Raw genomic sequence first — 27,521 nt, forward strand, 5'->3', positions numbered from 1 at the left:
TGTCCTAAATAAATATTATCCCAAGTAATGAAAAAATCCACTTCTTTGAATAAACACCTACGCGGTAAATAAACAATTGCTGTACCCTTCGATGCACCGTTCTTGTTTCTTCGTGTATCACACTCGTCATGTAATCGCATATTTATTGTGTAAGAAACCTGCTATAACTCGTGAAGTAATTAACATATTTTAAAGTTCTCACAGTCATATTGTAGTTTAAAAGATCTTTTATGCAATGCATGTCATTGTAATCCTGTTCCCCTTTCGGAAGTGCCCTAAAATGCCCTTTCAAGATGGGCATTTTTAGAAGGACTTGAAATCATGGTGTGGGAAACGCCCTGTATCTTGTGAGGGAATTAATATTTTTTGAATTTAATGGAGTCATATTGTAGTTCAAGAGACCCTTTATACTATGTGTACGTTTTTGATTTTCTACCCCTTTCAGAAATGCCCTAAAATGCTCTTTGAAAATAAGCCTTTTAACTTGTAATTTGAAAACATGGTGTGGAAAACACCCTGTATCTCGTCAATAAATTAATTTTCCTTGAGTTTCTTACCGTAAAATAATAGCTTAAGAAATTATCTATACCATGCCTATGCTTTCAACCCTCTAATTCCTTTAGAAATGGTCTGAAACGCCCTTTAAATATTAGCCTTTTATTTAAATTTTAAAACGCTATATGGAAAACGCCCTGTATCTCGTGAACTAATTAACTTTTTTTGAGTTTTTAACCGTAAAAATATAGTTCTTGAGATCTTTTATCCTATGCGTATTTTTTCATCGCTCTACTCTCTTTGAAAGTGCCCTAAAATGGCCCTCAAAACATAGCATTTTTATTAAAATTTGAAAACATGATCCAAAAAACGCCCTGTATCTCGTGAACTAATTAACTTTTCTTGAGTTTTTTACCATCATATTATAGTTTAAGAGATTCTTTATATTATTTATATTTATACAATCTCCTAACCCTTTTGGAAATGCCCTAAAATCCCCTTAAAAATTGACTAATTTTGTCCAATAAATTTCATTTTTTGGTCGAATAACAAGGTTGAACTTATACTCTTAATAAATTTTTTGGTCGAAGAACAGGGTCGAACTTTTTCTTAAAAATTTTTGTTTGAAGAACAGGGTCGAACTTTTTCTTAAAAATTTTTTGTTTGAAGAACAGGGTCGAACTTTATTCTTAATTTTTTTTTTGCCCGAACAACAGTGTCGAACTTTTAAAACAAAAGTTCTGATCAAAACTGTCGAAACGCGAAGATTAAATGCTCATTATCTCGAGAACTAAGAAGGCTAGAAAAAACAAGAATGTCATATTCTTGATCCTTGAACAATTCTCTAGCAGATGGCATACTCTTTGTAAAATGACCAAATTTGTATAAAAAAATTTAACGAAAAGATTTTGTCATAAAAAAGGCAAAACTTTTCTCCTTTTTTTATTCAAAATTAAAAGTTGGAATTTTGAAGTTCTGATTGCGGATTCAGAATATACTATTAATTTTGAACCATAAATGTAAGTAAAATTTCTGTCTATCATTTTTTGTTTAGGCCCTATTAGGTTTTAAAGATTAAATAGAGCCCATATTACTTTAAACAGTTATTGTATCCTGTATCTTTTAAACCGTTAGTCAAATAAAAATTATTTATTAAAATAATCTCTTTATAAAATTGTTCTCTTTAATAATATTTAATAAAAAAGTTGATTTTTTCAATTTCCTGTGTAATGTTTTTAATTATTAAAATTTTGGCGGAGGCGCCTGACATTTTAATTAATATTTTAAATATTTATTAAAAACTAATAACACTCTTGTATAGAAAGGCAATTAATTTGTCTATTTATACATCTTTTGATTTAATTACACTAAGGATACACTAAGGATCTAGATGGCTTTAAGTAAAATGTGTACTCGCAGCGAGTCTTAATTTCCAATTATCTTGGAAACTAATAGAGATAAACAAAAACCGAAAACACTATCATGCTCAGCATAAAATTGGAGATAAGATAATATTAAAAAGATTCAAATATAAAATTTGATTTTCAAATTTTCCGACACGATTTTCTCGGAAAGTAATAAAGTTAGCGAAGAATTTTCTTCAGTTTGTTCATGTCGTGATAGGGATTTATAAAATGGCAGATTTAGTTTTTCCATTTTCAAAAGTTGACAAAAAAGCACTTGAAATAGTGAAGAGGTTACACTTGACTATTTTTCGCCTCAAAAATTATTTTTTATGCTAGAGAAAAGTTAAAAACGCCAATCGGTCCAGGTTTCCAAGGGGATGAACAATATTCTGTCAGCTTTTTGCTAACATCGATATTTTGGAAAATAAGTGATAATTTCAAAACGGATTAAATAAAACCACCCTTCCGATTTTAATGAAACTTTCTAACTAGATGTAGAATGATGCAAGGAATCCATAAATTCAGGTTTGATTTCGATATCTTAATTAGTTTTCCAGTTATTGACCATTTCCATTTATTACATAACTATTAAAAAGTAAACTTTTTCAAGCGTTACATAATATAAAAAATTATCCAGAACCCAAATCCGAAAATCATTTTTCTTTACCTCTAATAGTTTGTGTGCAAATTGAGAAAACCGTATTTCTGATTTTTCCCATCATTTCAAAAGGAAAAAAAAATTATTAAAACTTAAACTTTTTATTGCAGATTTATCAAGAAAACGTAATTCTGATTACTTTATTCTAGTAATATTGTTTTATCTAACCATTTTTTCATACAGTAATCACACTTTTTAATATATTACTAACACTTTTAATACCTAACACATACAATGCAGAAAACAAACATTTTAAATTCACAATTTAATTACACATTCCCCAAGAAAACCAAAATACGATCACACGTGGTATGTGGAACTGTTACGCCATTCGATTACCTAATATCATTCCAGGGTTCAAATTTCAAAGGTCGATTTAATCATTCCACGTACATTCTGCATCCAAACCTCCAATACTCGTATATGCCCGGACATAATCCCGGATCCCTGAATGCACTTGTGGTTAGCAAATTTATCGCCTCAAATCAACATCTTGAGACCTACAATCCCACATGTTACCACTGTGACATATTTCCCAGAGGCCTCTTGTATTATATGACTACCTACTTCCTGACTTTAATTAAAAGAGTATAACTAAATAAATTGATTCAACTGTATCATAACCTCAAATAAACGTTTTTTTACCCGGTAGGTCATCATTTGCTCCCTGATATTTTCCGCAAGATTTATTTATATCTCCAAGAATGCCCACTGAATGCTTTATACGCTTTATATCTCAATTCCCAACACGCACGCAGGCGAGGGGTGTCACCGGCATCGTCTGGATTCCATTTAGGAATTCGCCGCCACCGCCGCCGCTTTTTCCTTTTCTCGCCTGTTGTTGTATTGAAGGCGTTTCGGGGGCTATTAGTTTATGGGAATTGCGATGGATATAAGAATCGGAGGCGGTACATTGCTGCACGGGGCGACAAGGACAACGCACCGACGATCCTGTGTCCTTCTGCCTGGAGCAGATGTGCGCGGCGGCGGCTTTTATGTAGTGCCCGTTTCCATGGCGACCGCATGTCGCATGGAAATTGCAAACAAAGATTGGGGACCTCGAACTATTCGCAGCGAGTATTTACAATCAGTTCACAGTCGACGTGGTAAATTTATTCCGAGTTAAATTTTCAAAACAAAAAAATAAACAAAGTTTCGTTGTTATTTACTAATGAATTATTTAGAGGAATAGATGAGCAATGGACATAAGTTGAAGGATAAAGATAAACTTGTGGGATTATTAACCAGGATGGTATATTGTTTGTTAATTAATTAGGATGCATACTTGACTCGGAAGTTTGTCAATATTGTTAAAGGTGGTTGCAAGTCCTAGGGAAATTGGAAAGCTACGATAATGAACTTATAATTGGGTTATGCGTTAACATCAAAGTGTTAGGTATAGCCAAAGTGTAGTTTGATGAAGAACATATATGATTAAATTTATTATGAAGTAGATAAATGAGAAATATAAGAAAATCATTGAAATTTCCACAAAATTATAAATATTTTGACAGAAAATAACAAAAACTTTTTTTCAATGAAAGAAAATTGCAATATTTAGAAAGCCACCTTGTTTTGTTAACCTCTAATTTAAGCTAAAAACTCAATACTGACGTCACTTCCTCTATCAGAGCTCAAGCAGATAAAAATTGATTTTTTTGTTTATTTAAATCTTAAATGTGCTTAAACCTTCAATTCTTCAATACAACACGTTAAAAATATAAATAAATAATAATTTATATAATAAAATTACAAATATTATTGTTTATTAATAAGACAAAAGATTTTAGCATTCATTTTTGTAAAAATCAATTTTATTTCACTTTGTAATTCATTTACAATTGAATCCTTAATGAATTTCAAACACTATAATCCTATACCGGTTCACTTTAATTAAAGAATAGTAAAACGCTTAATTGCACCTCCAATAAGCTAGAAATACCTTAACGGTTTCGAAAATTATACTCCTCCTCACCTCTAGAACTATATTTGCTAAGTGTGGTGCAGACGGGCGACGCCTGAAATGTAAATGTCGTGCGCGAAAGCGCGATGAATAATTAATCAAGAGTTTTAATGACGCACCATTGCATGCAGTTGTGCACAACAGGCTCAACGTGGCACACTTAAGGTGCGAAGGTGTTAGAGGTAGTGTTTGGTGTGGAACCAAGACGTCAGAAAGCAGCTTAAAATGTTATGCATGGAAAATCAGAATTAAAATACAAAATTGAAATAAAATTAAATGACAAACTTAAGAAAAATAAAGTAGTAATACAATAAAACATAAAAATATAAATTTATTGCATTTATGTAAAATTATACACTTTATTAATTTTCATTTTTGTTTAAACATTAATTAACGTCGTATAGTTACATTTGTTTTATATAAAATCATCCACAATGACATTTTTAAGTGGGTAAGCAAGTTTCCTAGTCGTTCAACATTCATAAAACAAATTTATTACAGTAATAAAGGTAGTAATTAAATAATAAAGATGTGGACATTTATATCATGTAAAATTGTAATTTATTGCTTTACATCAAAAACTTTTTATCTAAAGTTCACCCCTGTAGTCGAATTAATCATAACCACAATTATAAAATTTTCAGCCCAGCAATTTTCCATGTGCCTCTCTGTGGATGCAAGTATCCTGATCGCCATTTTCCCATTCCACTTCACTCTGTTCACCTCTTCCGCATTTTACCTCTTAAGTCCAAAAGAAGCAACCATGGCACATCCGCACATGGCTCATAATATTAATAAACGTAAATCCTAATGCTTTCCTCTTCTTTTTTCTTATCCTTCAACTTTGTCCGCCCATATTCTTATATTTTGCTTCGTAACTTTGCGTTCTTAACTTTTCCCGCTTTATTATCACGTAATAAATGCCCGTGGATTTCGTAATTTACCGCACCACCTGTTTTCCTGCTGCTTATTCAGCTCAACGCACTGAAAGGAAACATAATCCACTTTTTTCGGGTGAATTAAGATGGCGTTTAATTTTAATGGAACTCCGGTGACTTCGTGTAGATATTTTTTTTAGCGGAAAGGAGTCAAAAGATAATTAAATTGTTTTTTTTTTGTTGTTGTGGCCAAAATTACCTTTGTCGTGGGAAAAACCAAAGAAAATTGAATCGTAAAAGGATAAAAATGCTGATGCAGAAAAGGGTCACATCGAAAGTCATAAACTTTATACCTTTTTCTAACCTAAAAGCAAAATCTATTTTATGACTACCAAAAATACCATGTTTTCTTAAAAAATAACTAAATATAACCAAGATTCTCTTCTGTTTATTTCTAGGTTATGTTTTATTAGTGTTTAGATTATATCCTGACAAATTCCATAATAAATTTCGTCGACAATGGATGCGTCCCCTGTTATCCGCACATTGAGCATGAAATTACGTCTGAAATATGGCGTTTAACAGGGGTCCTATTAAATAAAATGATTATAACGCGTTGCGAAAACCTTCAACGGGCCAATTCCTACTCTAACAGCACTAGTCCTTACTAGTTGGACGATAAACATGGCGAGGATCAACAAAAACATTGCCGCTCCAAGCGGCTTACATTAGACGCGCACAAAAAGCGAGGGTCCTAAGGCAATTTCCTGCAAATCCAGCGGTATTGAGAACCGGGCAAAACGAGAGTGTAGAGTGTGGTTAAAAATGAGGTAAATAGCGTGGAGTATGTTAGTGGTTGTAAAAACAGGAGCGGTGCTAAGTAAATGTCTATCACCTTTTAGTGTACCTTTTTTTTCAATCTCAGGAAAAAGGAAAAAGGAAAACAGAAAAGATTAAAATATGTTTACTTTAAAAGAGAATTCAGGTCATTTCATGAGTTGCCATTAATTTTCTTATTCGAAATAATCATGAATATGTAAGTAAATATTAACCTAACCTAACTTAACCTCACTTTTTTTCTAAATTTCATAACCTAAGTAAGAAATGTCAATGTCAATGTCATTTCTAGTTACTCCCCGAGTGGTCACGCATGTCGTGTTAATTAACAGAGCAAACAAACTGTATTTGCGAAAGCAATATCCAACAAACAAGAGCACGAGTGGAAGAAAAAGGTTTCGTGTTCCCGCTTCACCCGCACGTTCCACTCGGTGGATAAAGCCCCCAGTGAGGATTATGCAGTATCGCCCAATACTCGCTGAATCACTTGAGCTCAATTATTTACTTTGACTTCGAATCCGGTGTGGGCTGTTCTTGTGTGTGCACACAATCCGATCAATATACGTAAATAGGTATCTCTAAACGCCAACAAGTTTAATGTGGTGAAAAGGCAAACATGATTTGATACACGTGAATGAAACTATTTTAAAGATGGATATTATAATAATTTGTTATTTTTAAGTATTTTTTATTTATATGTAAATATTGAATGGTTTTACTTTTCTTTATAGTTTTGCATTTTGTTTGTTTTTTTATTGTCTTGGACATTTGATAATGTTTGTCTGCAGTGCTTCACGATGTGGTGTAATGAATCAGACAGATTAGTATTAAATACAAAATCAATTGTTTTGGTTAATCCAGGAAAAGGTATTAACGGAAAACGGTTTATCAGCTGGTAATCCATACCGGCGTTAATTTCGAGATGTAGGAATAATGCTATTATCTGAGCTATAGATTGCGGTATTATGCTATAAATATCAGTGTTTTGGTAATTATTAGAGACTAATCTGATTTGGCACAATGCGCTACCAAACGGATAATAAACCAAAATCCGCCAATATATCAAAAATTAAACAAAAGAAAAAAATAGATTTTGTGATCTCAGATTTCTAATGTAAAATATTAGTTTATATGATAATGCTGAGGATGGGCTATATGATTTTGGAATCAATTTTATTTGAAAGAAATATTACTATTATCCAAATAAAATATTATTCTAAAATCCATATCACATTAAACATTAACACACATTATGGATATAAATACAAGCGGCTAACTACAATGAATTGGCCCAAATCCAAATTGCATCAAAGCTGACCAAGTCATGCTCTGCTCCAGAGATTAAAGATTTTTCTCATCGAAATAAATGTCGCTGTAATAGCGTAACGAAATGGGTCATTATTCCGGATATAAATATATCTGCGACGCGCAGAATTGAGCATTACAGCCATTTCAAATAACATTTTCTGTTAAAGACATTGATATCATACAATCAAACCGATTTATTTCTTAATTCTAATATTATGTATTAAATTATATATCAGAAAAAAATTTAGCATGCATATTAAATATTTAAATATTTATATCAAAAGAGAATCATCAAGGTGATGGTTTTCTATATAATAAAAGTAAACACATGAAATAAAACACATTTTTACGTCTTAACTTGCGGCTGACTGCGTGACTGTAGTATAAAGTATTATTAAATTATTTACGAGGCATTTGACTACATTATTAAAAAAAAGCCTACGTTAATATCATGCTTCAATCGATCAACACTTTAAATTTCAATAACTTACGTTAAATATTTCAAAGCAGTTAAAATCAACAACTTGTTTACTAGAACTTGTTGTTGAACCGCCATATTCCTCTTTTCACATCGCCATCTTGTTGACGGCTTTATAAACTGCACAATTTCGCATGCAACTTGCGCTTGAGTTTCTAATAAAGTTTTGATAGCATTGGCTAGAAATTGCAAAGTCGATTCAGTACTGCCACTAGTAGGGAATTGAAGAAGTTGCAAACGGATGTTACAAGTGTTTCATTCCAGCGTTCATCCGGGAAGCACAACAAGTGCCTGGGTAGTCAGTTCCAAACAACTGCAAGCATGTATGCAAAGGGTTCTGCATGGGATCATTTTCAACGTTAACATGAAAATAAACTAGGGTGGAATAAATGAAGAGGAAAAAAATACAAATATTTCAGAATACAACATTTAACATTTTTTTTATTAATACGTAATTGAATTCCTTTTTTTTAAGTGTTTTTTACTATAATATTTTTTTTAAATTTTTTAAACATTTTTCTGAAGAGAAAATTTTTATTTTATTTTTGCAAATATTTAAATATCTATCTTATATTACAAAGATTTATGACTTGATATTCATCTGAAATACCTTGGTCAACGCATGCGGCGTAACGCGACACACACTTTTCCCGCTTTCCCGCTTTCCCGCTTTCCCGCTTTCCCGCAATGAACGTGGTGCGCGCCTTCGCCGAGCGCGAAACAGCGACGCAGCTTTAGTCGTGGCTCCGATATCATGACGAGCGCGGCCGCCTCCGCGCCACCGCCGACCAGCTTCCACTAGCAGCAGTGCGTCGCGACGCAAATGTGTGTGCGGATGCCTTGCATCGCTCACCTGTTACACGTCACACACACCGCCCGCGATACGTAAACCTGAGTGTTTCATATATACAAAAACAATGCAGACCAACGTGCACATCGATACCAAGAACTACAAATCGTCACCGGATCATCGTCTTAAAGGAACAGCAGGATTCACCCAGCGGCAATTAGAGGTAAGAATTATTTTTGGTATTTTTAGTGATAAATTTGAGTTTTAAAAAAGCTTCATTTAAAGCTTGAATGTGTATTTTGGTTAATTAATCAAAGCGTGGTTCAAGTGTAAGCTTTCAATTAGCGATGAATAATTTGCATTTATTACGTGTCACAAATTCATTTATATTCAATTGAGTGGAATTTAAATGAATGAAATTTATTTCATATTCAATGATGTGTTTTTAAGGATTTACTTATGACTAAAGAAATAAATTTAAGAAAAAAATATGATTTGACAGTTTTGTGGACGGAGAAGAGAAGAATAAGACAAATAAGAATCAATCAAACGTGTTTACAATGCCAATTAACTTCGACTTCACCTTTTTGTTGCGATTTATTGATTAACTCATTCATTTTGCTTTTGTTTGTTTTTATTATGTCCTATTGAAGATTTTCATCAGTTAATATTATAACAAAACAGTAAAAGTCTTTTATTTTTTGTTTTTCTTTTCAAAAATGACATTTTTACAAGAATAAATCCAAAATACAAACACTTTACGCAATATTTTCGGCGTGCGCTAGATTCTTATTCACACGTTAAAAATATAATTCAACGGTTACGCTTTACTAGCACAAAAATAAAAATAAAAATGCATCTCGTGCGTGGTGACCGCAGACATGTTGCATTTTTGTTTGTCTGTCGGCGTCCAGTGTCGTAAAACGCGTTTAAAATAACCGACTAGAAACTTGAAACTCCTATTTTTTGGGGCTAGGAAAGATTGGCTAGGTTCGAAGCGGGCCTCGCCGCTTTCCGGTCTCTTGCAGGTCTTAATTAAGTACGCTTGAGACGGCGACACGCTTGTCTTGTGCGCGCGGCAACTTCGTCAGCTCGATGATGATCTTCCTAGCAGTGGAGGGTATAATGTAGCGGTACGTCGGGTACGTCGTTAATTAGTTCGGTTTAATAACATGGCTGGTTTTACGAGTGTTATACTACTTGCACTAATCTTGTCACTTGTCACATTGCGAATGCATTGCTGGGATTTTGGAGTGTGAAGAGTATTATATTATTTAGTAGGTCAAAATTTATTCAAGGTGGAAATTATAATTTTGTATGGTTGCTTCTGAAAATTTTGGAAATTTATTTTATTTATAATTAATAATATACTTAAGCAGATATTACTGTTTTATTTGTTAAAATATGATTTTTGTTTGCATTTTTTAATTTTTTTGCTTTAAAACGCATAATATTGCTTGTGATGTCACTGTTGAGTTAACATAACCCAAAAGTTGACATTTTTTGTTGACCTAACCTTATCTGACCGAAGTAGTGACGTCAGTGTTTAGTAATTCTCTCCTATTGGAGGTCTACACATTTTAGCAATTTTCACAAGTTAACACTTTATTTTTTGATTTAAATTCTCATTAATTTCACACAGAATGAAAAATAAATGCGAGTTCTTCGTTTCCTGACTAATTTTTCACCAAATAAATACATAATATTTTTTGTAAATATTTAAATTCTTGTTGCAAACAGTTTAAGAGCGCACATATTTTGTTCAATGCCATTCATACATTATGTATTACAATTTATCCCCTAAAGCAAAAGGTTCGACACTTGGGAAACTACACGTTTTCTCAAAACTTCTCAATGCTAAGAATAAGATGGGTTTAACATGCTATACATTAATAATGAATGCGTTGTACTTATAAATGATTAATATGTGTTTGTAAGTTTTTGAAGCATGACTAATTCTGTTTTTGTTCTATATACATTGGTATTCATACAAAATATGACAAGGAAAGCCCTTAAGAATATAAACTTTAAGTTTCTTCGCAGTTTAATGACATTTACAAGGGTTTTACTAAAAGTTTACTAAAATTAAATTCAAAATTTGATATTTTTTATTAAAATGAATTCAAATAAAATTAAAATTGATTCCTTTTTTTGTTGTTGTAAATTATACTCGTACACTGGTGCCAAAAAAAGGCATCTGAAATTTTAATTAATTTCTAACCCGCATTGTGAGCAGCTCCAAATTGGCCTCCCGCAATTTGTGCCCCGGTTATTACCCGTTTATTGGTTCTTCATTGCTGGTGTTTTAATTTTGTGCGCGCTGTCGAATTTCAAATGCCGGCCGCAGCTTGAATGACACCTTTGTTCGACGTTTTGAAGCCCGGGAGAGCTTTGTTTTAGACTCGTGTGGATGCTGAATTTATGAGCTTATTTATGATGTGTGTTTCCATGCCTTTGGTAAGCAAGTCAAAATCTGCACGATTGCAAAAAGCTTGTTTTGCAACTGATATTTTCGAGCTTTCAAGTTAATTGAATTCGGGGGATAAAAAATTTCGAACTGGGGATAAACAAACAAAGTTCATTAATTTTATTAATTTTTGATATGCAGGTAAATATTTTTGTGTTTATTTTGATTTTTTGAACAAAAAATACAACATTATTTATTTATTCATTGTTACATGAGCCACGTAAGACTGAAAATGTATTTTTCCCACAAAAAAATCCCTAGTAATTATATTAATAGTCACGGTCTTGACTGTGCGTGATTTAAGTGCCACTTTTCGAAACTCAAAACCGTAGAAAAAGTAGCGGAAAGTTTGAAATAACCAAAAAGTTATTACAAACATAAATGTCAATAACTAATCCATAGCTATAATAATATCCCAACTTCAGAAACCGGAAGTTAATCTATTATTTTTTATATTTTTCCATTAACTCTTTACTTCTCCTCTTTCCAAATTCTGATACTGCTATACTGCTCCGGATACTTCTGCGTTTCTCCTAATTTAAAGTGAAGGATGAAAGTAGAACTTCCCGTTCGTGTCTGTACTTAGTCCCTTCTTCCGTCTGACAGGTGCGTTACATCCATCTACTTCTCCTACACTCTAGTAGCGTTGATTGTTTCTTCTTTTTCTACAAAAAACAAGATTAAAGCAAATCAACGCCATGAAATATACTCTTACCCTCGAAAGTAACACTATTTCAAGCATTTACTCGGATACAATTCATCCCTTCAAGAGTTTAAGCGTATTCTCAGTCTCTAGACACTTTAGAGACTCCTGATATATTGTATTAGATAAAGAGTTGATTAAACTGTACTAGGTATTTAAGGTTATAATAGTTTAAAAGATAGGTTAGGTAAGTTTTACAACTTGACTGTTTCGTACTTAATTTCATATTTAATCCAATTATATAATACCATAGAACAGTTCACACAGTAGAAATTTTGCCATCGTATTGTTTATCAACGAGGGTGCAAATATTTGCGTGGAACTTGTAACTCAAACATTGAATCGCAAACAAACGCCTGTGGGCTTACAACGTTTATGCATCAAATGATTTAATTTACTTCGTGCATTATAATCACCTCCACAATGATCAAAATCTAACAATACTCATTTATGTATTTTTATTTTGAAAAAAATGTTTGTTTTGTTGACTTAGAAGAAGTTTCAGCAACTCAGGAAAAAATATAAACTTTTTTAACCTCAAACTTAGCCTGTTGGCACCCATAACCTCAAATAATTGGCCCCTAGCCAGGTCTGCAACTTATATAGCACGTTATTATATCTTTATGTTTTATTTTTGGCATATCATCAACATAATATCTTTTTATTCACGCAGTCATGCGTTTCTATGACTTCGAAATGATGAAAAAATGTTCTGATGTTGGCGCAAGAAACTAATTTCGATGATTTGTGCTCTGTGCCGGCATCCCACTGCAATTTTCCAACTTTGTCGTTGCACACAAACACACACATCCCGGTTTATATTAACAATGCAAAGGAGTGATTATACGGCGCCGCGTGTAGTCATTACTCGACGTCGCCGCGCTTGTCAGCAGGAAATCGGCAAATCGGATGCAGCGCTGCTCGGCCACTAATTAGCAATTAGTTTAAGCTCCGCAGCGATGAATACAAGCGCGTGGGCTGGGTGTCGTCATCGATTCGGTGCCCAACCGCCTTTTCGATGTTACACCTCGCTGTATCTGCATAATCAACACCCTCGGAACTTAAACTTTCCAAAAGCATTTTAAGTACTTTTTTAAGTATTTAAATACAAAATATTTCTGCATAATGTCTTTAATTGCTCGTATTAACAAGTTACAAATGTTTCTTGGTTCTTTCCTCAAGAGATTACGTTTCGGCGCAAAGCAAATTGAAATTTATGTCTGGGCATAAGAAATTCTCCTTGATTTATACTTTTGGGCCTCCCAGGTCTCTCATTTTTGTTAACAAATTAATTATTTATAAGCGTTTCGTTTGTTTACTCAAATTCTCACTCTCCTCGCGAGAGAGCTTGTTAATTTGGCAAATTGAGCAAAGGCGGATGCTGCACATCGGACGGAAAATTGTTTTCGTTTCCTTCCATTCACCCAACAAGCAAAAGGAAGCCAGTGGTGTAACGAGTGTTAATATTACGTGGGATACAAACTGAAAAGACGCCATTGCAATTTCCCCCAGGGTAATTAAGTTTTCAAATAATTTTTCTTTAATCTCTTGCTGTTTACCAACCAAAACGAAAAAAAAGCAAATTTGATCGTTTGTAGCAATACTCTGTGTCAATAAAACAAATGTAAACACAATCCGACAAATCAATATTTGTCAGCAACCAACATTACAATTACATGCTATTTGGGTTGCAGAATAAAATTCACCGGAGAATAAAACCAATGAATTTATAATACAACATAATCATGTTTTAGATTACTCAATGTTTCATCAACCTGATGTGTTTCAGCACTCTACATCCGGGATTACACCATCCCATAGTTAACCTAACCTCGCACCTATCTAAATCTTTGACGTACTCCTTATAATCTTTGTTATCTTATAAAACTTGTAAAGGGTAGCACGCAGCATACGCGACCGGAATGACACTCACCTTCGACAATGACAGAGGCGGCTGGGGGTGTAATAGAAGTGCTTTAGAGGGTTGGCGTGTTAGGGGGTTATCTTATGGGCATACGTGAAACCTTGATCGCGCTCTGTCGCCATCCATTCAGGGCGCGATTCGATCTAATCTGGGAGTTTTCGTTGTGTGAATACGTTTTGTGCACACGCTGTCAAAATGTTACCTATGTCAGGGAATAGGGAATTTCCGGAAATTTCAGGATGTATAAATAATACACACTTGTTTCGACTTTGTGAGCGGGCATGAATAATAAATATCAATTTGATGTGTTAGCAAAATATTTATTTTTAATTTTACTAGAAACATTTATTTAAATTCGAAATAGGAAAAGTTTTTGCTTTGCATTTGCCGGAAATAAACTTAAACAAGTTCCGCTAGCGTATCAGTAATCATTATACTTCTGGGAGGTTTCAACATCGCTTGCCACCGTATTCATACCCTCCCAGGACCTCGGGAGTTTCGTTTTGTTCGTGAAATATAAATAACAACGCGACGTTTCGCGATATCGATCCTTGACATTAACACTTTGGATGTCGCTGTTACTTTTATCTACAGTAATCAAAACTACAATAGAAATATTCGAGTAAATTTATGAAAACGTATTTTTTGTTTTGTTGTTTTGTGATTTTGTGGGATGATTTCTAGGTAGTTGTAACCAACATTAATTGCGCATTATTTTTGTTGCGCCCTCGGAGGGCAAAGCTTTGCGATTTCGCGCATTCCGGCACGGAAACGAGCAGACATTCGCAGCGACAAGCTTTTTACGACTTTCAGCGTCAAATTGGATAAGCGGGCGCGGCGTTAAAGGGATACGCACAACTAACGCTTGTTGCAGCGTTCTTTTGTTTCGGCGCACGACGCATCAATTCACAAGGCGGAATTCGTTATTTCCGACGGCGAAAACGTAGTAATAGCTACCTGTGTGTAAAATAAGCGTTTTTTTATGTTAGGTTACATGAAAACACTTTGTTGTTTTATAGTTGAACGATTTGTTTGGTGCTGTTTTTTTTTTGTGTGCACGTAGTCATAAATTTCCTGTTATATAAGGAGTTTTATCACATACAACATAAGTTACCAGACACAAAAAGTGGTACTTTATTAACGGACAGACAAAGCCGTGACTAAAGTACTGTAAAGCGTGGAAATAAAGTAGAAGTAAATAAATTTGCGTAAGCATCACACTGCTAATCGTGATTAAAGTGTCGTTTAGCGCACTTGAGACATAATTTACTATTTAACATTCTGAATCGCAATTAACTTCTACTAGTTGAATATTTATGTAAATAATCATGTCATTATAAGCGTTTTACATTTAGCTTTTGATTGTAACAAGTAAAGTAGCCGTGGCTGTCAATCTCAATTCATGCGAATTTCATGAAATCCCAAACGTAAATTTGCGCGCGTATTTGCCCGTTCAATGTTTGTAATGTTCGTAATCGTAATCCGAGAATGATTAATAACGTTCCGCTGCACGCTTCTATTATTCACATTATGCGCGCACGCATTATTCATCCATAACGTTCGAATTTCTGCCGAAGATAAATTCTCACATTAGTGATTGATATCGCGCGTTTTTCTCTTCCTTGCGCCAAATAAAATATTTGATATTCCATATTCCGCATTTCATATACCATTTCACCGTGAAATTGATATCTTGGAACTTGCATAAATCATACTTCAAAATATGGAAACATCTTTATTTTTACAAATATTATATACAGTGCAAGATGTACATCTTGGTTGGTTTATATTAGTTTCTCTGTGTAACAACAAAAAATATTTTCAAAGACATGACATTGATGGTAACAATTTAATTATTGATGTAATTATGATCCCAACATCCCTACAAATTGCAATGCAAATGGGGTGCACATCGCGTTACTAGAAAATCGTTTAAACATAACACAAGTGAATACAACATCGCAACGCGGAATTCATATTTAGATTTCAGGAAATATTTACCGGCATTTTTACTAGAGTAATTGTGTTTATAACTATCTTACAAAATATTAAACCGAGGCCAATCCGTGTCAAATCTCAATATTTGGTTATTTTTTGTTCTGCTACTATTTCTATTGGTTTCAAAAACAGTTACGTAGTTTACACGATAAGTAAAGTGTATATAACTAAAAACTTGTGCACATAAAAATGAATAGCTTTTCTTCGTCGCCGTGGTAATCGTTATTCCGAAACGTTTAGATTCGTCCCCGACTGTAGAACCTCTCCGATCGTTTAGTAAGTACTTTTAGTTTATATTGCTGCTTGCTTTAGCAACACGCCTTCACATTCAAAAACTTTCACAACATGTTGATAAAGTTTTATGCTGAAATAAAAAGTCAAGCATAAATTAACCTCAACCGTGTATAAAAGACACATTTAATCAATTCGGCTGACATGTTGACATTGACGCAATATATAATCCTAATCTATAATTATTCTAACCTTAAATTTTCCGAAAAAACTTTTATTCCATTCAATAGGAAACCCTCTTGTCAAAAGTCTTAAATAACATTCTCTTACACGTTTTGGTTAACTAAAAGTCTACTTCGACTAGAAATAGTCGTAATAAATGAACCGAGAAGAAGTAAAGCAGCGAGAGAAAAATCTCCAGAGGATATTTCCGTATTAGTATCTTTCCAACTGCGCTCCACCGGTCTTATCATCCTACAGCTGCCCAGGCTGGAGAGACTCGCGTGTGCGTTCGGGAAGCCTCTAATATGTGACATTCGCTGCCCTCGGGGTCTACTTACTAGGTTTTTCTTTTTCCGCCACTTGTCCTTTTTCATGTCTCCGTTGGCTGTTTCACCTTTGCACCCCGGCTGCACGAGCACTTCCGACTATTTGCTTGACTATTTTTCTATTTGCTCAAAGTGGCGCGACGCGGTTGCAAAAATAATATTCACGCTGAAAATTTGAATCTACAGCTGGCACAGATTGAACTCACAAAACGACGTAATTGAAATTTACACCTGTGCAACATGTAATTTGATTCTTTTGGTTTTTGTATACAAGTAACTTGATTTTTCTTTTGTTTCATCGTTTCTTATGATTATACTCGATTTTATTTGCGTGCAAACACGGAATATTTTACTTGCGACGCGTATACGACATACGTGTATATATATTGTAGCCTAGCAACTGAGACACTTTAATAGGAAGTGAAATGGGTGAAAGCGACGACGGAGGCAAGCAAACGCAGGATATCATCTAGCAACCCGCGAAGACGTCGTACCGCATTTGAATATAAAACTGAGACTGGAAGTGAAAGCAATGTTGCGTGCACGAACACACCGGTTGTCGGGCGGCTAGCGCTGAGAGCAAAGATGGAAAAATATGGTTAACATGTATAAATTTCTTCCATTCTCATTCGGGCGTGTTTGTGTCGCCAAAGTGCTTTCAACGTCTTCATCGTGAAACATCCCAGCTACCGCTACTTAAATCTATTTATATATTCGTTTGATTCGTGGATTTTGCAAAGAATATTTTAACACCCAGAAATCCTTAAATTATATTCTATTATATGCAAAATAATAGCATAGAATATTGTGTATATTTGGTCGCATACATTTTATTTTTTTAATTACTTTTTTTTGGTAAAATAAATAAAATAAATGTCATGCTTAATAGAACTAATAGCTCTTTGTGCTAAATGCACGCAAATGATCGTAAAACACTACGACTAAATGGCCGCCTACTGTCCAAAGCGTCTCTACTTTATCATTGCTGCTTTTGTGCAGCCGCTCTGGAAAATAACGTAAATACCTAATACAGGCTTCTGTAGTGAACAGACGGTTCATACTATTTAACAATGAAATCACGAAAACCAGAAAACCAGCAGAATCCTAACGCGCTGTTCTGCGACCTTTTTGTATTTCAGTATTGAGTGGAGGCGCCGGGCACTGCGATTGGTATGCGCCCCATTCAACTGCGGAACAAAATAAAACTGAACCGTGAAGTGAAAAGGCAGAAGATATTGAACAAAATGACTTTTCATTTTCAATTTACAAAAAATTACAGAATAAAAACTAAGAAATTAATTACAAAGTAAAAATTTGTAATTTTTGTTCATATAATTTATTATTTAAATTTAAATTGTTCATTAGCATACTATTAAATTCAAGAAAGGTCTCCTCCAAAGTTAAAACTGCGTGAAACAATACGTTTCAGTCTTATTAGTCTTTTTCGTCCTTTTTTGCAGCATCCCACAGCACCAAGATTGTGAAATAAAAGTGCTTTTTACTTTGCAGCCATTAGGGTGTAATTGACGACATCGAAAGCCTGTGCGCAACTTTGAACATTCGTTAACTCTCGCACACGTGCGCAGCGTCCATTATTCCGCTGCAAATGAGCAGAATTGCGCATCACTTCTCTTTGAATGTTACACCGACACGAGTTGGTTACGCAATATTCACGCCTCATGCCACGTCCAAGAACACAGAAAACACGCAAGGCGTCAAGAAGTGCAAAATTGTGCGCCTGGCGCCAAACTCATAATCAAGTTGAATTATTAGCTTCCCACTGTCGTCTTTGGCGTCGTGGGTTGAGTTGAGTAAAACCTATATGCATCGCTGCACGTACGAGTAAGTGTGCGTGGGTGTGAAGTTGGAGAAGAGCCCGAATGTCGGCGCGGATAATTTACATAAACTAATAACAACACGCTGTACGCGTCCGAATGTTTCATTACGCAAGTGTTATGCGTGCAGCAAGACGCGACGACAGACGCTTGGGCAAGTTGCTTACTGTTTAATTAATATTTATGATGGCGGCGAGGATGTGAGGATATGAGGAACGTAACCGGCATGTTGAGGAATGTGTAGAAGTGTGTTATTGGCAAATGGGTAATTAAATACTCGCGGATTTTAGGGTGAAGTTTGGGAGTAAATTATGATGCGTATTAGTTTATGTGTAAATTTTGAATAGGACACAAGTTTCTGGTATTTTATTAATTTCAGGTGTGATAAATGTAATAAATATTAAAATTGGGACTGAAAATTAATAAAATTATATTTTTCTACTTTAGTCACAGTTACTTTAGTCACGGCCTTTATTTTCCGTAAATTTTGTGTTTCAAGAGAAAAAAATTAAAAAAATTATTTAAAATAATATTAATGAATTATCCTTTGATTTAAAACACTTTAAATAGTTATTTCTTATTTTTTAATACTTATTATCCTATTCCGAATCAAAATTAATCCAAAAACACAAAAATCACAAAAAATCCTTTTTTCCTTTATGATTTATAAACATTTTAACTAACACAATTTTATTTTAATAAAGAGAATATTTCCCAAACACAAATACAAAGTCATTTATTGAATGATTTCATTATGAAACAAGTCAAAAGGTTTGTGTTGAGTCAATGACGTATGCGTACGGAAATAAAGCAACATTTACAATTATCCCAATGTGTAACTCAGGCACAGCCGGGAAATTAAATAGACGACAGCGGTTGTGCATGTGCCGGCGCCGACCACATTCATCCCTTTCGCAGACCATCAAATTTAATTCAACTACAACTCGCACATCGCGCGGATACGCACAGCGTGCGACCGCTAATTCCACTCCTCTGTGCAGACAATTAGTTATAAGTTGAATGAATAACCGCGGACCTTTATTAAACTCCCGCGACGGGCGTCGAGCGACGACCTTCGTCCTTTCTTTGGTAATGCGTATCGTCAACAGCATGGACCCAGACGCATATTAAATTAAGTAAACTTGTGTTTGGATATACGTTGGGAATTTGCCTTGGATGAGATTAGATTAGATTATAAATTAACAAAGGAAAAGATTTTTGGTTATGTTTTGGGAAAAATAATTAAACATATATAAATTTAGAAATAAATTTAATGAATTTAAATGAATAAACAGTTGAAAATCACAAACGGCCAAAGCCGTGACTAAAGTAGTGGTTAAAGTGTCATTTAGCGCACTTGATGCTTGATATACCATTAAAAACTTATATAATTATATTTTCACTTATTTTTTATTGTTAAAGGTTAAACTAACTTTATCTTAAGTTTCTGGTGTTTATGTCTAAACTGAATATTCAACAAATGTATCAAAAGTCTCGTCTATGCAGCCGCAAGTTTGAACTTTTAACTTTTAACTTTTCAACTGGTTGAACCAAGTCTGGTCGTCAACGTACATCACCTTTCACGAGTGCATTTCTCAGCAAATGTCTGCTTTTATTACGAAACTTTCCCGAAAGTTTCCAGCCCGTTGTATCGCATTGCAACGGCTCCACAATGAAAAGCAAACTGCGGTAAAACGGAGGTTGAGCGTTTACAACCGCTGTTGTTGAGAGAGAAGACCTGAAAGAGCTCAAATTAACACCACGCGCACATAATTTGGGTCGTGTGGGACTATTTCGCTTCAACCAGCCACACCCATTTGGGTGGAAAATGGAAAAACTAATTAATATAGTGAAAAGCGGCAGGGTCGGGCAGAAACACCCGAGATGCCAGAAACGCCTATTTAAAATGAATTATAAAAGGAGACGAGGCGGGTTTTAAGCACATAAAAACAGACGGTTGTAAGTTAAACGTTTAAATGCTCATTAGGTTTAAGGTTATAAATGAAATTTAGTATACTAAAGTGAATGCGGGTGTAGATGGTTTATTGCAATGTATTTGTAATTATGCCCGGCGCATTCACTTTGAATATTTAATCAAAATATTTAATTTGAAATGATATTATAATTAATTGGTAATTATTAATCTACAAATTAATAAACATATTATTATTTCTAATTATTTTTGGATAATGTATAAATTAATTTACTCAATTTAATATTTAAAATATTTATTAAAGTTTAAAATTTTTACATTTTACAAATTGTTGATGTTTTTTTTGATATTTTATGGAAATCTGAATACCACTCATGATTGAGCATTGCGTTTATCGTAAATATGAAGAAATATGCACATATCTAGCAAGTTACAGGAATTTACAGGAAAATATTAATTTTCCAGCAAATAAAATCATGAATTTCCTAACAGGAAAAGCAAAATTTGTGATTTTTGCATTTTTATGTAGATCAAATATAATCTACTGATAACCATTATGGAATTTATTACAATACTCTTACCTAAAATAAAACTTTAAGAAAAATACATTAAGAAACTGTAATTTACTGTACTTAATCGATTTTTTTATCGTGCATTTTAATGTGTCAATGAATTTGCAGACTTTACTTATCTTAATTTGCATCTTTTACAAGAATGTAAAAGAAAGAAAAGTAATTAATGTATACCTTAAACTTTACGATAGTACTCCTTATTTTAATTAAAAGTAAATCTTAATAAAACAAAATTTTTTTTTCTTTTTTTAAATTTTTGGTTACACTTTTTTTAATTCCTGTTTCATTTGGTGCCAAGTTGCAATATTTCCAAAACGGATGTTTGTGTATACATACATATACCACAGCAACATAATTCATTAACACTCTATTTCACACTTTACACATTTTTTCATCATTGCACCGTGCTGTTATTCGGTTCCTTGAGTTGGCGTGAACCGCGTCGCCATAATTCTCTCGGTTCGACTCAATGGCTTGGGTTTATCAGGGCTTACGCAGCGCGCTCAAGGAAAAATCGCACAAATTTGGTTTGTGATTTACCTAGCTAAGCAGAAGTTACATCAAGATTTAATTAATAACAGATTTAAAAAATACTGGTATATTAAGAAAAGAAAATAATTAACTTGTAAAACATTGATACATTAAAATTCTTTATCTTTCTATTGCATAATAATTAAACGTGTACATTACGAATAACCTCCTGATGATTTGTTAGTTTACAGACAGATAAAAACCAGCACGTACGAATTTAATTGCAAACGCACTGGGAAAGTTTTATCTGTCGCCTGGACGTGCACGAGTAATTACAATCTCCATGCGTGGCTCTATTTTCAAGTAAAAAAAAACTCAATGTATATAAAATATATGCACTTGCGTGGGTGACTGAAATTCCTATCTATAGACTAATGCATATCGGTAGTGTGCTGGGCGTCGGCACACGTGAACCGCATAAAAATGCAAATAGGCGTGCGTACGCCTGGGAATTATTGTTTACCACGTTTCGTACTTGCAATAATGCGCTTTGCGCGTTATATCATATTCCAGAGTAGGTATATTCGCATATACTATTTTCATGCGAATGACGCTTTGCTCTCAGGGAGTGAATAAACATGAAACGTATTTAAAAAAGTTCAAAACAAATAAAATCCAAAATAAAATTTAAAACAACCATTTTACTATTTAGTAATATTATATTTAATTCATTCATATCAGTTGATAGTAGATAGTAGACATTTTGATATGAAAAGTTTTGAAATTTATTTTCTATTTAAATATTTATATTTATGTTTTATGTTGTGTTGGCGGCAGAAATTCGCTTCCGACATTTATATGAACGGATGGATAAGCGGCTGAAATCCCGAGGAAAAGTTTTACTTTACTTGTTGTGATGTGGAAGAAAATCCATCTTAGTTTACTGAATATATTCATAAAACACTACATATTTTTGCGTGTTTTTTTCCAGACGTTTTGCAATACATTTTTTATGAAGATGGAATTTTTTTGTTTTCGTTTTTCATTATAATAAAGTTTTATATTTACGTTGTGAAACATTTTTAAAATGAGTTTTTATGAGTACAAAATAATTTTAAGGAAAAATATGAAAAAATAATAAAAGAAAACCTGGTTAGAGAAAAGAAATCTGCATAATAATCAAGGAAAATTCAAGTGTGAACATGTGTCATGTGTGAAAACTTCATGGGAAATTTTCATTGGCCTTAGTTTGGAAAACCTTCCACAGAGTTCGCTACAAAGCTGCAAACTTCAAGGATTTGTAATTTTAAACAAAATTTGCAATTTTTTGAAATTAAAACCATTATTAAAGATAATTATTGAATAAATTTAAAGAAATAAATGAATTTAAAACATTTTTGCCAAAAATTAATCCTAATCTAAAATAGTAAACAAACAAATCATTAATCTTAATATTTAACCACAATAAATAAAAAATTTCTGCTTATAAAGTGTTTTCTGCTGAAATATTGACTCCTATTGTTATTTATTCTCCGAGGAACAAAGCGCATTTAGCATTGGTTAAAAATTAAGTCGGAAATCAATGATCACATCTCTGGCGGCGCGTAGTTCGCCGACAAGACGACGCCGCCCAGTGATGTCGCTAGCGTACACGGCGTGACGGCGGCGGTCGGCGGCGTTGGCGGCGGAACTTCGCCCGACAATAACATTCGCTTCAGAACTCTGCAATCGTACACGTCTCTCTCGCCGAGTGCTCTTCCACAACACACATGCAGCAACATCACGACTTCTACATTCGTACACACTTTGATAACACCGGCCAGACCAACGACATGTGCTCAAAGATGTAAACTAATTAAAAAAGTAAAAAACAACGCTTAAAATAATGTAAAAACGAGTTTTTTAAACGTAAAAGTTAAACAAAACAAAAACTAAATTTGATATAAAAATAATATTAACAACAATAATATAATAAACCACAATAAAACAAAGTGTTTGTTTTCTAAACGGAAATAAGTTATGTATTGTTAAATAAAAAGTTTACTGAAGAAGAGCACATTTTTGAGACAAAATTTTTATTTACACCTACATATCAACGACCAGTGCGATAAGTAAACAAATTGTACACACACAACCGATTTACTCTACTGCGGGGCCATAGAACAAGAATATTTTGCCAAATTTTTAAACATTTTAACGTTTTAAACCCGAAAAAAAGAAAAACTTTCAAAAAAAAAATCCAAAACAGATGATATTTTATAAAAATACGTAATAAAAACCTATTTATTTACATATTTGTAATCTGAATGTGCTCAATTAGATGTTTAGGACTTTATATATTAAAACCACATTGATATCAAATGAATGTTAATTCTTTGGGGCCATTATCACGTATACAATTCACAAAAATCGAGTACAAATAGTGTCAAAAAACCTAAAACAAAATTAATTTCACTTAAAATCTTATGATTCGACACTAGACATTGTATAGCAAGTATAAATGTACTGTAAAATAAATTAGACTGTCAATTGAATGTGATGTAAATGTTATTGAATGAATTTATAACTGTTCCCCATCGAAAAGAATCCAGTGCCACAAAGAAAAAAAACCACGCGAAAAAATCTAAAATTTTAGAATATTTAAACGTAAATGAATTATATACACCCATAGAAGATATTTTTAGTCAAAGGATCACACAAGGGATGCTTTAGTCCTTTGTTTATTTATATATCACACTCATAACATACAATTTGTGGAGGCGGAGGATACTCACGTGCACTCGGTACTAAGTGCTCGTATATTTTTGCAAGTCGTCCTTTGTCCCTAACCAGATGTTAGCAAACTGCACGTTTAGTACAATAAATAAGTAATCATGTGATCACCGTGTAGCAACAATAAATATATAACTCACAGACACAAATATTCACACATTGATAACACAACTATTGTGCGATTTTAAAAGCGTTTAAAGTTTGCGCGTTTCGATGCTACGATTGACTGTGAAAGTTTAATCGTCTTTCGTTGTTGTTTTTTTTTTCTTTCGCGGTGTTTTCGTAAATGGCGCAAGTTATTTCGGACTCTGCGAAGCCGGTGATTGCGACGGTGAGCGGTGCCCAGGAAAATCCCGGAGGAGAAATGGACGCGCTGCTGTTGGGACGGACGAGGGTGAGTTTTATGAGTTTCTAGGCGGTGTGGTGTGTTTTTTTTATTTCGGTGCGTGTGGCGGCTGGGGTGATAGGAGCGCAAATTGGTAGAATGCCGGAGATGGTTAGCGACAGATCGGGCTTTCGTTGGGGTTGTCTCGGATTGCGCTGAAATCGTATACGAAGATGGGCTTAGTTTTGCGTCAGCGCCAATGCTCACAATCAGATTTAATCGCGATTGCGATTAGTTATAATAGCCCAGACTCGGTAACTAATTTTAATTGGTGTAGTTTATAAGTAATTAAAAGCAAAGCAATAGATTTCGATTTAGGTGAGTTGATAATATTTTTTTGACAAAACTAATGAATATTGTTAAAAAACCACCCCAACATTTTTATTTATAAAAGTGTTATTTATTTCTATTTTTGGATAATAATTGCATTGAAAAACAAAAAATAAAAAATATTTTAATTTTACATGGATTTACAACTGTCTATTCTTTTGTAATCTCGTTATAAACTCAATTACTATAGTAGAAATGCATGTAAATATTTCTTGAAGTCTAAATATGAATTCCACGTCGCAATGTTTAAGTTTAAATGATTTTCTAGGAATCAATATAAACCAACTACGTTGTGCAAATACTGCAGATATTCTTGGAATAAAATATATTTTTAAATTAAAATGTTGTTACCCTCGATAAAGCATCAAATTTATTTTTGCATCACACACGAAATGTATTCCAGTAGATTTATATCCATGTGAATTTTTTGCGGTTAAGATAACAGCCGCGCTTGTAAAAATAAACGAAAGCGAAAGAAACACTCATGAAAGCCGAATTGCTATGGAAGTCGAATCGCTGGAAACTTGGAAACAATTGAAGCTCAAGCTGTTGGGCCGAGCGGAAAAAAAATACGCACGATCAGCACAAACGAAACGAAAAATGTCTTTGCGTTTACGCGCACGCTTTTTATTTATTTGTGCTGAAAACAGAAGACGTGTTAATATTATTACCGCGGTATTTCTTTCCACCACACATTACACTGACCAACATAAACTTTTTTCTTTCTTTTTTTGCTTTTATCTCCAGTGAGCTATTTAGAGAATTTATTAAAATATTACGTACGTCATGCATCACAGGAGTTTTTCACTGTTGTTTTCGTTTGAAAAACTTTTCTCGCTTATGAAAATGATACCCGGCCGCATTGTGGCTATTTATAGAATACGACGTAATTAAATTATTATCACTTTTCATGTGTACGCTGAGTTTGGTTGTTTCGGAAAATTGCGCCGCGAACATATATTGCCCACGGGATCTCAGCGGGTAATTAATAATTTTGCAATCGGGCTGTTCGCTGCCGTGCGTCTTGCTTTCCGGCCTATTTACCTACAACCGCGTGCATGAGGTGGAGAGAACTGGCACTGACGAAAATTAAATTTGCATCGACGTTTACTGTCTTGCTGCGGGTGTATTACCCTCCATAATGTAATAAAAGTGGGTATAAATCAATTTGCGCTCAAGCTGCGTTGCTTTTACAAAAGTTTTTCACATAACCTAGTTCCACATTTCATGAAAATCGCTTTTTATTAATTTAATTCTTCTTTTGCTTTCAGTCAAAGGCAAAGATTTCTTTGAAGCAATATTAAGTGCAAAAATAATTACGTTACTGAATTTTAGTGTAAATTAAAAGTTTTTTAATTATTAGCATACGAGTCCTGAACACACATCCCACCCGCTGTCACTTTGGTGACAGGAATTCCTGTTGTTTGCTTCCACACGTACGCAATCAACACCATTGGGCGCCACCAGGTCGATTCTTGTCAATCGCACACGTGTGTGATTGCCGTCACACCAGAGAGTCGAAACGAAAAACATCAAAGCCCCAGGAGTACGCCGTAATGGGGTTTGCGATTGGTGCCTCGTTTTGTTTGATGTTATTGGCAAACTGGCACACTGACAACCTGATGAATTGGCAGTTTATTTACCTATTATTTATTTATGTGTAATTACATCGAAAATTTTAGCTTTTAAGCTTTGATTTCAAATATTATAACATTTTATACTTTTAATAGCATAAAATTTAGTTAAAAAATAATACATTTATCGTGTTTTATTATTATGGAAATTCCTGTTGAAATTCTGAAGAAAATTGAATAAATTTCAGTTGAAATTTGAGTTTGTGCTCGTGGAATATTTGCATTAAAGCGAAATTCTTACGCACTATAATTTTAAGACGCACAAGTGGCATAAAATGAGGGGATTACTGAAAAGGATTAACGTACCGTTGGGTCGGACGGGTTTGTGCTCATCCTTCATCTCTATATTCGCTTTTAGATAGATTTATATATAGAACATTTTGAATTTTCATTCTGCTGGAAGATATATTATTTTAATATCAAAAGGACAACATTGTATGCCTTAAATCTTTTAATTTTAAGATGTTTTACATTTTATTTTAAATTATAACAGCGCTTTAAATATCATGTGCGCTAAGTGGCATTTTAACACACTTTAGCGAAGTGATATTTACGATATTTTTTCTTTATTTCTAGGATGAGTTTTTCATTTCAACTTTTAATTTTAAAATCTTCGAACTTTGTTCGCACACTACTGAGAAATGTAAGGTTATAAATACATGGGAGTTCGCGCACGCTCTTAAAATCACATACTGCCATGCGCATGCGCCAACACAAGCAGCAGCAGCGTATTCTGCTTTGTTTGACTGACGGCGAATGTCATTTCGTCTGGACTTCTACTGCACTGTAGGCAAATGCGCAGGCGCAATCTCCACCCCGTGACTAAAGTACTTTAATCCCAGTTTTGTCTCTCTGTGATTAAATTGCCTCTTTTCGTCTAAAAACCATAGAAAAAGTGGCGTTTT

At 33.9% G+C, this 27,521-nt stretch overlaps 1 protein-coding gene across 1 annotated transcript in view; it reads left to right on the plus strand.

Annotated features, from left to right (window-relative positions):
- The first annotated feature begins 8,775 nt into the window (after positions 1-8,775).
- The window catches only part of LOC135798531 (inactive dipeptidyl peptidase 10), a 67,479-nt gene continuing 48,733 nt past the window's right edge, over positions 8,776-27,521 (plus strand). Inside the window, 1 exon segment of the mRNA XM_065311389.1 lies at positions 8,776-9,036. Coding sequence (XP_065167461.1) covers positions 8,941-9,036 — 96 coding nt within the window. The 5' untranslated portion in view covers positions 8,776-8,940.

This window comes from Atheta coriaria, unplaced genomic scaffold (genome assembly GCF_025399875.1).
Source record: "Atheta coriaria isolate IRGN ID8LTWV9N9 unplaced genomic scaffold, Caltech_Dcor_3.1 hic_scaffold_9_pilon, whole genome shotgun sequence".
Lineage (NCBI taxonomy): Eukaryota > Metazoa > Arthropoda > Insecta > Coleoptera > Staphylinidae > Dalotia > Dalotia coriaria.